Here is a 10,778-nt window from a genome sequence, read left to right as displayed (position 1 = left end):
GCTGATAGTTTATCAGCTGCGAGCAGCCGTTTATCGCGTGAGGGGGAGATCACCCATGAACGGGAGCCGTCACCCGTTCCCTGGCGGTCAGTTCCTTACCTGGAAACGGCTCTTGTGTTACAGCTCTCTAGCTTCAGTTCACAGAGCTACTCGAGACAGTGTCCTGTAGCAGGTAGACAAGGATTCGGTGGGTGTAATATTTATCCTTAAATGCCCACCTGTGAGAGTCCCTCATCCAACAGACTGGTGTAGACTGTGACTTTGGACGTGAGGTGAACTCGGCTGTTCATCAGTTTCAGTTTCTGAATTTTTCTCTTTTAGGGCCCTGATCAGGCAAATATGTTTCCTCTTGTTCAGCGATGCTGCTTCCTCACACCTTTCAAAGTAAGTTTCTGAAGCTTTTTTTGCTGTCTGTTTCTCCTTAGAAGTAAAACAGCAAAACGTATGACTAGAGCATTGGAAAACACAGATGACCTGTCAGCTGGAATAGCCACATGTTTATCACTCAGCTTTTCTGAGAGGATTCCTAGTTACTACAGCAGCTTTTAGCCAAAGCTAAGATACCTCTTGTGTAAAATTGAATTTTACTGTCTGAAGGTCTTTTTTTCCTCTGTCTTTTTGGTAGCAAAGGGGTAGTAGCTACTATCTGGGATGACCTTGTCCTACTTCTGTCATCATTTTATATTCTACTCTGAAAAGGACTGACATACCTTAACTCAGAAATGCCTAAGAACGCACTTGTGGGTGAAGGGATAGGTGCATATACGAACCTTTTGTGGTGAGTAAGGTTTGCTTTCTTGCTGTGAAGAGCCTGCTTGCTCTTTGTCAGTCACCTGGTGAAAGCTGTCAGCTAAATCAGGTAAGTTAAAGACACCTGAACACCAAGAGGAGGGGCAGCTGTGATGTGACCTGCCTTGGAAAACTGCCTGGTGCAGTGTTTTGGTTTAGGTAGCTGTGGATATGTCAGTCTGCATTGTAAAGTGTTCAGAACAAGTTTTATACTTGCAGCTCCAGAAGTTAACTGGTCCCAGACTACTGCTGTACGGAAGGAATCAGACATGCTGGCCTTCTCTCAGCCTTCCGCTGCAGAGAGGTGTGTGTGCTCTCTCAAGATCTCCAAGCCTCAGCCCAGCAGCAGTACATGCAAGCAAGCTCCAGGCTTTTCACACCTCTCCCGCCTTCTTCAAGAAGAAAACCCCCAGAGAATCTGAGCCCAAAGACTCGAGCTTCTTGCAGCTGAAGGATTCTCCCAAGCCAGCCCTTTACCTGAGCCTGGCAGGGCTAACTCCATTTGTTTCTGTGCCGCTGGCAATGGCCATCCAGGGGACCTACTACCCAGAGCTGGCGTTTGCTCAGGTGACGTATGGTGCTGTAACAGTCTCTTTCCTAGGAGGAATGAGGTGGGGATTTGCTCTCCCGGCAGACAGCCCAGCCAAGCCAGACTGGCTGAACCTGGGTAACAGCACAGTTCCTCCTCTACTCGCCTGTCAAGCCTTACTCTTTAAAGATATCACCCCTGGTGCAATAATGCTAGTAATGGCCTTAGGGATAGCACTGCATTATGACGTTTCCCTTCTTCCAACTTACCCCAGGTGGTTTAAAGTACTGAGGGTGCTGGGAACAGTGGTGATGGCACTGTCACTGTTAGCTACTGTAACGCTGAAGACTTACTCAGAGATGCAGCTAAGAAATGACAGCAATAAACAGCAGAACACAAAACAGTAAATCAATAGGGAAGAGCTGTTTGTCTGCCAGTGAGGTACATTGAATACCAGGGGAAATAAAGACTTATTTGTGCTTAGAAGTCCTAAGATGGCAGTGATCGAGATGCTTATTCCTGAAGCTAATAACTTAGCTAGGTTAGGAGGGAAGGACTGTAAACAGCAATGACTTCCAAGGCAGGCATGAGCCTCACCTTATCTGCGGAACAAAGCATCACTCGTGAATGAGATGTTACTGTCACGTGAATATGAAGTGGAGATTCAAATGACATGGGGATGAATCACTTTGTGCTGAATAATTAAAGTATCCAGTTTAATTGTAATGTGTGATAATGTTCTGTGGTGGGGAGAACAACTGCGTAGTGACAGTGACAAGGGGGGAGCAGTCATAGTTCAGTGTTTACAGAAGCAGCAGAGAATCATGCAAAAGCATGTATGTGTTCAGTTCCTAGGCTGTGGCACAAAACTCTTCTCTGTGCTGAAGATGCAGCAGGGTTAAGTGCTGGTCAGGTGAGAAAGGACAGGCAAGATTTGTTTGCAGAGGAAAGCCCAGATCAGCACTCAGCTAAAGTATGTCATCCAGCTGCCGTGATGGGGTGGGGAAAGCTACGAGGGGAAGCTTTGGATCTTTGACAAGGCGCCACAAGAGAAGGTTAGCTTTCTCCTCAGGCATACTGGAAAAAAAAAAAGGATGCCTGGACCATCTGTTCGTAGGTTTGTTTGGACTTAAGGCTGCTAGCCAAGGAAGCTGCATGTAATGTAGCCATAAAGACCTGTTGAAGTATCGCCAACTGATGATAGGACACATGGACTCAACTGCTAGCACTAAGGGATCAGGTAATAGTTGTGTACATAGTTTGTGTCTTCTCACTCCTCCAAATTAATTTTATTTGAGCACCCAGGGCAGGTACAAATGGATTTGTAGCCTGCAAACCCTCCACGATGGGTCAGATAATGAAAATACTGCAGAATCACATGCTCTTTGTAGTGAAGTCTTCCTAACACATCATGTAGGGGAAGAAGATACAACCAAAGTCACATGGATTTTCTTTTCTAGCCTCAGCTACTTCAAGAAACCTCTGAAATTGTATGTGGGCATATTTACTGTAGGCTTCTTATCCAAGTATTCTTTTGACTACTAAGATGGAACAAGAAAATGAGAAGTGACATCCACATGAAGTCTGAAGACCGATTTAGATAGTCCTCACAGTTCTCTTAAAGCACGTGCTTCATTGCTGTTCTATGGAGACTAAAGCACGTACTGACCCCTAGAATTTGTCACCTGTTCAGTCTGCGAAGAGTAGACTTCTGAGTGCAGTCAGAGCCGTCGTCTTACATGGTATTGCTGAAAGAGCAGCTAAGTACAGGAGCCTGTAACTTTTGTAACCTGTTAACCTTTACACATTAACAGCATCACACCTCTGAAACAGCAACAGATTTCATCGTTCTCTCAATAAAAAGGAAGTACAGTTGAGTTTGTGAATCAAAACAGTTCTTGTATTCTTCCTTACTCAGACATGGTGGTTTTTAAGGTGGGTCCAAAGAAGAGTACTGCCTTCAGCTCCGTTCAGGAAAGAGGTGCTGAGTGTCAGATACTATAATCAACTGACTTCAAAGTTTCATTCAAACGGGGTAGAATAAACACAAAAACTGGAGAGGGTAATGTCATACAACATCAGATGTCCTTGAGCGCCACTGAACAACGTTTACGGGTAGGGATCAGAAGTGAATGCGTAGTTCCCAAACTAATATAACAGAGCTAATGTAATGTTTCTCAAATAGTTCGAGGGATCCTGAAAGTTAAAGAAGACAGCCTAAGAAATACTACCTACCTACCTACCTACCATTTGGTCCCAGAGAATGCTGCATAGAATGGGCAAGGGAGCCAGGCTTCCAAGAAGTCAGAGTGGTTTTACACTGACAAGAGAAATACAGGAGTATTTTACTACGGAAGTGTCTTACTTGTTAACTCTAGTTAACATCTGTCATCAATCTTTTCTTCATATCCTGCTGGGAAATAGGATTTCCAGTAAAAAAACCCCTCCCAAAACCATTATACGAAAAGCGGCAGTGACACTAGTCATTACGATAGGAAAGCACCCTATTCAAGAGCATTCCACGTCAGTTCTGAAAATGCATTTTATTAATAAAAACTGTTTAAAACAAGCTTAAACTTGGGGGGAAAGAAAAAAGAATAAACATTAGTTCACTCACATAAATCCGTGTGAAGTAAAAGCACAAAGATTATAGAACCATCACAGAAACAAATGCTCCACTGTCTAACATGTTCTAGCCTGGCATTTTCCCAACCCTCTGTTAGAATGTAAGACCTAGATTCTTACGGTACCTGTGACACACAGTGGAGGATTTTTTCATGTATTAATTTGTTAATTTTACACAGGGGATATTGACCTAGACATCATGAATGCTCCTTTGTTTACACAGCGCAGGCTTCCTGTTTTGTGACATTCCAGTTGTGGTTTTGTGTTCGAGAACAACACTATCAAAGTTGAGGCAGCCATATTTCAGACTCCATCCAGGCCTTCCGCAGCCGTACAGAAAATGTGATCTCGTCGTGCAAAATGCAACTTTGAGTACAGTAATTAAATGAATCTAGAAGTAACTCCAAACTCTTAGTAGTATTATTCTACTAAGTGTATCCAAGCTAAATACAAACCCCTTAAGACAAAACACACTAATAGCACCACTTTAATGCTGAATGCAGCTAATTCTATTACAAAACACTCTGTCCACTCAAATCTGGAAGAGACAGGATACACGACATAGCAAGGACAAAGTACCTTGCAGAACAGCATGTATTCCAGTGCCAAGTCTCAGCGTGTGTCACACAGGGTAAAACACATTTAACTAAAGAAAAAAATAAAAGGGCAAAAGGCTTTCCCTATATTTTTATACTAAAAGCAGTCCTAAACAGAACAGTCTAATCTAATAAATAGCATTTCCTTTTGAAATTCACCAGAGCTTATGCACAGAGGAGCTCTACTGTCATCACTGATACTGCTGAGAAGAAAAGCCTGTGCTGAAGTGGAATGACATCATTAGAACTGTGAGAATAACCTTCCAGAAGAAGAAATTCTCAGCCACTCATCGTCCAAGTTAATGGAGTGGCCAAAAAGTAAATAACCAATTCATATTTAATGCCCATCATGTCCAGCAGCAGCAAAGAGACTCAAAGGCATCAGGGTCCTAAGTAGAGGTACCAAGTCTTCTCTATCTGTCATCTTCTCTTCTTTGTTCTCCACCAGAAAAGTAGTGCTAACCAAGCAGCCCATCTGCTCTTATCTACCGGTCACTCCTAGCTGTCTGTAGTAGCCCCCTTCCAGATTATAAGGCCAGCTGAAGATGCCAGCTTTGGTGCACTTAAAGAGTTAACAACCTTATTAATGTCTCTTATGTGCTGGAATGATTTCTTCAAATTTTTACAGGACAAATTTGGCATTTATTTCAGTGAGCTTAATCCAGTCATAAGAGGCACTCCCCACTCCTAACAGAATACTTCCTGAGACAGACATTGGATAAGCCAATTTACTTCAAAGGGCAAGAGTTTTAATAATTCCTTTTGCTGAGGAAAAGCCCTCTGATCTAATTCTCCACTGACTCTAGTGAAGCTCCTGTGTTAGAAGGTTTCTGGCCAATGAAACCAGAGATCTGAGGACACAGATTTACTCATTCCCTGAATAAGTTTTCTACTTGGTGTTTTACAGCACAGCTACACCTCCTTCGCAGCGGCTGGTGATCATGTTGGCAATTTCAGTCCAACTGTCCATATGAGGGTTATAAACTTCAACAGAGTCGGAGGTTACCGGAGCAGCAAAATCATGACTGGGAGCTCGGCCTCCTGAGGCATAAAGAAATCCATTCACAGCCACAACACAGACACCAGCTCTTGGTATCTTCATTGATGCAACTTCAACCCACTTTTCCTAATGAGAAAAGGTGAAAGAGTCAACAAGTAGTTTTAGGGTAAGCTGTGATTCTGGTAAAAGTAAAAAAAAACGTAGAGATTGGAACATATACAAAGAACACTACGCATACACTTCGCGGGCTCAAATATGGTATGTGTACAGTATCAAGAGGAGTATCAAGACTGTAATGATAACACTTTCACAAGTGGTCAAACTCATGCTAGTCACTAAAGAACAGATCACATACTACTTGTACACAACACCGCTTCCTTTCTTCAGGCACCACAAGATGCAGTTTGTCTCCTAAATCGAGACTGGTACACAGTTTGTGGTGGGAAATAAGGAAAGCGAGATTCAATTCCAAAAGCAAAACAGAATGGCACACTGGATTATGCTCTGCTTTTAACATGAGCTACTGTTCCAAAGAGCAACATGGAAACATGAGCAATAACAGCCAGGAATAATGTCTTATCTTATTCAAAAGCTTATGTGTTCAAAGTGGTTTTCCTAGTTGTGCTGAATCACCACTACATTTTGATGCAGAAGAAAGTCTCTAAACTTCTGCAACAAAGGGCAACTCTTACTTTTTCAGGATTTTTTTCTCGTCAGATTATTTACTATTCTATTGCAGAGGGGAAATCTGTCACCCCATCTTAACCCTAACAAGGATTAACCAAACTACAGTATAACTATGCACTGTAAGTATCGGTTAGCTTTCATTTTCCCAAAAGCATGCGTACCATCTCTGTAAACGCCAATTGAGACAGCAAGACCCTACTCTCTGGTTAGGACAGACAGACCCTGACATCACTGAAGCATTATTTCACTCAGATTACCAGCCAGTAGTGAAAAGGAAATGGAATTTCCAACTTCTCTCTTTTTAAAGAAAGGAAGCAGGCTACCTCAATAGCATCTTACACAAAGTTGATGCACTCTACATTGAGGAAAGAAAGGGACTCTACCATACCTCTTCAAAGGAGTATCTTTCTACGGAAGCAAGTGCATCCTGAGATTCGTTCCAGCCTCCTACAGCGTAGATACAATCGTTGAGAGCAGCTACACCAAGATATGCTCTTCGGGTGCCCATTGGAGCAAGCTCAGACCAACGTTTAGATATTGGGTCATACACTTCAACAGAACATAACTCTACTCCTTCATTGCCGATACCACCAACAACATAAATCAAACCTGCAGAAAGAGTATTTCCTCTGTTAGGTTTCATAACAGAAAGGTTTGAAAGTGAGAAGATGTTTGTCATTATAAGTTTCACCTGACATTTAAGATGGTTTAAGAATGCCAGATAAAAGTCCTCCATTTGTCCAGTAGAAAGCTTTCAAATAACCTGATGCTCAAGCACTAGAAGCTCTGAAAAAAGCACTAGAAACTCTGATAAAAGCATTAATTAATTAAGTGTAGGGGAGAGAATTCAGAAAGCTGCAAGTGCTGACCAGGACTGGAACAAGTGCTTAATACACACATTTATAGATCAAGTCTTTAGACATGTCTGTCTTAAAATAACCTGTGGCAATTCTTCAGATTGTCACAAAGACACACATGAACCCAAATATCGGAAGTAAATAAAAGCAGTATCAGGAAGGACAATCAACTGTTAAAGACTAGCTGGATAACCATCCTGTGGCCGTGTAAAAGTGATTTTGTTAGGTAAAATGCAGAAGACAGAACTTTATAGTCCTTGAGTTCTGTAGAATTAGAATGTGGTACTAGAAGGACAAATCTGTGAGGCACAAGCTTGTGCAACAGTCAGCACAGTGCAAGGCAAAGGTAAAAAATAATGACTGAAACACAAAGCTTCAAAATCCAAAGCCTCTTCGAACTGTTTATGGATACAAACTTAGCAATACTCACCTTGCATTTCACAACACCCAAAGCAGTAGCGGGGCACGGCCATGCTTCCCACCACATCCCAACTATTTTCTTCAGGATCAAATCTTTCAATTGTATTGCCAATCTCTGATCCAACCCAACCTCCTGCAAATAACAGCAAACACAGGGAAGAATTCAATGGCGTGAAGCTGTGTGTTAGCTGCATTTTTAGACATACAGTGCTCTGTTCCAGGACAGCCCAATTCTGAAACCAGCATGCAATCTACAATGGAAAGAAGTTATAACTGAACAACAACCAATCCACAAAGATTTGGTATACTAATGCTCACGTAAACAGCTGTTTGTCAAAACTTAAGTTTGCAAATTTGCAACTCCAAGATGTAATACTTAACATCAAATCAATTTACAAGTTCCATGAGTAATAATATTTGCCTAGAAAAAACCCCCAAACTTACCCAAAGCATAGATAGTGCTGTAGCACGTGCACACTCCCAGTCCACAACGGGGATAGTTCATGGAAGCCACAGTGGTCCACTGCTTAGTTACAGGATCATAACATTCGGTACAGTCAAAAATCATCGAGTCCTTCTCGCCTGCATAATAAGAGCAAGAACAGAGTCGGGGAAAGACAATGTTTTGCGCTGCAGATACAGAAGCATTCTTTAACTCCTTCCAGGACAGACAACATTTGAATACAAGATCTTTCTTTTCAGCAAGCCAAAAGGCCAATGTAGCAAAAGTTTCATTTATACCTAGAAATGAATCATCTTTAGGAATAGCTTTCATCAACAGTTCCCTGAAACGTTACTGAAGACATCAGAGGGGCAAACAACCACAGTGCTACACACGTTTTACTCCGCAGCACAACTGACAGGGTTTTCAAGACCAAAGAATGTGTCCTGCGGTGACAAAAACAGTATATGTATGCATTCTTTAATGGTGGGCTGGTAGAGCTACTCATCACATCCTTGCACAAACATATATAACATGCCTTTCCAGGTGGGCAGGCCCCAAGTGGTATGTCCTGTACCACTGCCTTCTATGCTACGGGCTTCTGCTAGACTAGAAGTGAGAAAATAAATGCTATTAGTGGTGGTACACAAAGTCCCCAGAACATCCAACTATTTCTTTGTGTATCTGCACATGTTCACATGCTTACCTGTGAGTTGCTGTCCCATGAAGGAAGAGAAGCTTAGTAAAAAATGGCCCACATAGGAGCCCAAACAGGTGTTCATGGAACAGTGATGGTAGAGAACCAAAGAACCCCAATTTCAATTGTTATTACATCTAAAAGTTGTTTTATTTGCTGTTGTGTTCCTCTGAACCACTGGCAGGAAGAAGCGTTTACAAAAACTCCATCCATGAGTATCCATGTAACAAAGAAAGCACGTTTTAGCTGTTACCTCCAATGGCATAGACCATTCCTCCCACCACAGCCACACCCAGCCCGCTCCGGGCCTGGTGGAGAGAGGACACTGTGGTCCAGTAGTGGCTGAAGGTGTCAAATCGCTCCACACAGCTGAGGGCTCTACTGTCACTCCAGCGTCCTCCTTGCAGTCGGGTGTATCCACCTAGAAAGTAAGTGGAAAGATCATGGCTGATGAAGAGCTCCCTGCTCATCCCCATGCTCCTACATCTAAGGCATCAACGAAAATGACAGTAACAGCTGTTAGCCACTTTTAGTAGGAACTGAGACTTTTCCAAGTACCTTTGTTTCTCCAGCACACAAGAATGGCCACCTTGAGGGTCATGTAACTTGTGGCTGACTTGACCACTTCACCATGACACTACAAATATTACCACTCGTGTTCTTAGTAAAACAGAGGGCAGCCAAAAGCCTTTGCAATTTTAAGCTGGTGTTACCAACTTAACGGAACATTAATAAGAACCTTCCCTTCCAATACAAAGCAGCAGCTTTGCTGAAAATTCGCAACTTCAAGTATCCCATTAGGTGAACCAGAATATTTTGGAAAGATAAAACTTCAACATTCAGAAGAACACCGAGGGCAAGGAATTTGCAGTCACCATTCCAGCAGTAAAACATGGGCAGATCCTCTGCTGATCTGAGATTTCCAAAGGCAAATAATTTCTAAAAGGCAAATCCAGGCTTTGAATGCCATGTCCTAATGACATGAAGTGTGAATGCTGACCTTTTGTGCAAAGCTAAGCAGAAAGCAGCTAGCATGGTAACTCAGCCAGACGAAATATTTTGCTATTTTTATGTCTTTTGATTAAAAAACAAATATCCAGCATCTCCTTCAGTACTGTAATATGAGAAACTATTTCATTTGTTTTACAAGGTTCAAACAGCCACATTCTAACCTACTGCATAAAGGTACTTCCTGGCCTTCCTCCGGGGACGACCTTTAGAAGCTTGCAGAAAACTGCTGAACTTGTTCTCTTTGGGAGATTTACAGACTTCACAATATTCTTTCAACAGAGTTTGCAGGGCCACCCGAAGGCTGAAATCTGGAATACCTTGAGGAAAAAAGCAGAATAAAAAAGGCATGATGAAAAGCTACGATACTAAGTAACCCAGCTGTAGAAATGTTACTAGCTTCTACTTAAACATAGACAAATCAAGATTGCCTACTTTTATAAGACTTCTTCAGAAGCATGTTTTTAAAGTAAGTTGTGCTTATTTGTTAAAAAATAGAACTTGTTTGCTATGGAGTAAATCTTTTCACTCATCATGCTCTTAATCTAAAGAAATCCATCAAAATCCAGAAACTCTGAACAGCACATGGTTTGCTCACATACAAGCGTCTGATAATTCTTTCTTTCCCTCTGTCACTTACTTTCTATGTATTTTAACAGCCTTTGTGCTGGTAGCAGAGGGAATCGAACAGGCTCCAGTACTTCTACGACATATTTCTTCCTTCTTCCCACATCCTTCAAAATCCATTGCATCGCCGCTGTGAAAACCTGGTACTCATCCTCAATGCTTAGGTCCTCACTTCGCAAGATCTTGATCAGCTGCTCTTTTGTCAGCGCCAGGAACTCCTCCCCGCTCTGTACCTCCAGGAAATGTGCGTGGATGTAGCTCTCGGTGAACTCCATCAGGTCGTGACAGGCGATCTGCTCGGAGAACTGGAAGAGGCCGATGCAGTTCAGAGGGTCGATCTGCCCCTTCAGGAACTCGCAGCAGAGCTCCACCACCTCGGTGAGCTGCAGCATGTCAGCAGCGACGATCAGCTCCTGAACGTTGTGCTCCCCGATGCTCACCACCCCTGCGGGCATGCACAGGACAGCGGGGCTCCGCTCGAGGCTGCGGCCGTCGGGCAAC

At 42.7% G+C, this 10,778-nt stretch overlaps 2 protein-coding genes across 2 annotated transcripts; one reads left to right on the top strand and one right to left on the bottom strand.

The window, feature by feature from the left end:
- The first annotated feature begins 339 nt into the window (after window positions 1-339).
- TMEM69 (transmembrane protein 69) lies at window positions 340-1,725 on the top strand. Its single transcript, XM_010145228.1, has 2 exons — window positions 340-384; window positions 1,009-1,725. The coding sequence occupies exons 1-2, from the start codon at window positions 340-342 to the stop codon at window positions 1,723-1,725; spliced, it is 762 nt and encodes a 253-aa protein (XP_010143530.1).
- A 3,530-nt stretch (window positions 1,726-5,255) lies between these two features.
- On the bottom strand, window positions 5,256-10,741 carry IPP (intracisternal A particle-promoted polypeptide). The gene is made up of 7 exons (XM_010145227.1): window positions 10,291-10,741; window positions 9,815-9,970; window positions 8,896-9,063; window positions 7,948-8,085; window positions 7,514-7,636; window positions 6,615-6,835; window positions 5,256-5,665 (listed from the first exon to the last, which is right to left on the bottom strand). Exons 1-7 carry the CDS (start codon window positions 10,730-10,732, stop codon window positions 5,441-5,443), a joined length of 1,473 nt encoding a protein of 490 aa, XP_010143529.1. The 5' UTR covers window positions 10,733-10,741; the 3' UTR covers window positions 5,256-5,440.
- Between the last annotated feature and the right edge of the window lie 37 nt (window positions 10,742-10,778).

This window comes from Buceros rhinoceros, unplaced genomic scaffold, assembly GCF_000710305.1.
Source record: "Buceros rhinoceros silvestris isolate BGI_N320 unplaced genomic scaffold, ASM71030v1 scaffold45041, whole genome shotgun sequence".
NCBI lineage: Eukaryota > Metazoa > Chordata > Aves > Bucerotiformes > Bucerotidae > Buceros > Buceros rhinoceros.
Note: the sequence above shows the minus strand (reverse complement) of the source record. Positions and strands in the feature narration are given on the sequence as shown.

Coding starts and splice junctions, on each gene's coding strand:
- TMEM69 (XM_010145228.1), top strand. CDS start 340: ATGTTTCCTCTTGTTCAGCGATGCTGCTTCCTCACACCTTTCAAA. Junction 385..1,008: donor GCTTCCTCACACCTTTCAAA/GTAAGTTTCTGA, acceptor TTATACTTGCAG/CTCCAGAAGTTAACTGGTCC.
- IPP (XM_010145227.1), bottom strand. CDS start 10,732: ATGCCCGCAGGGGTGGTGAGCATCGGGGAGCACAACGTTCAGGAGCTG. Junction 9,064..9,814: donor GAAGTACCTTTATGCAGTAG/GTTAGAATGTGG, acceptor CTTACTTTCTAG/GTGGATACACCCGACTGCAA. Junction 7,637..7,947: donor CAGCACTATCTATGCTTTGG/GTAAGTTTGGGG, acceptor TGTTATTTGCAG/GAGGTTGGGTTGGATCAGAG.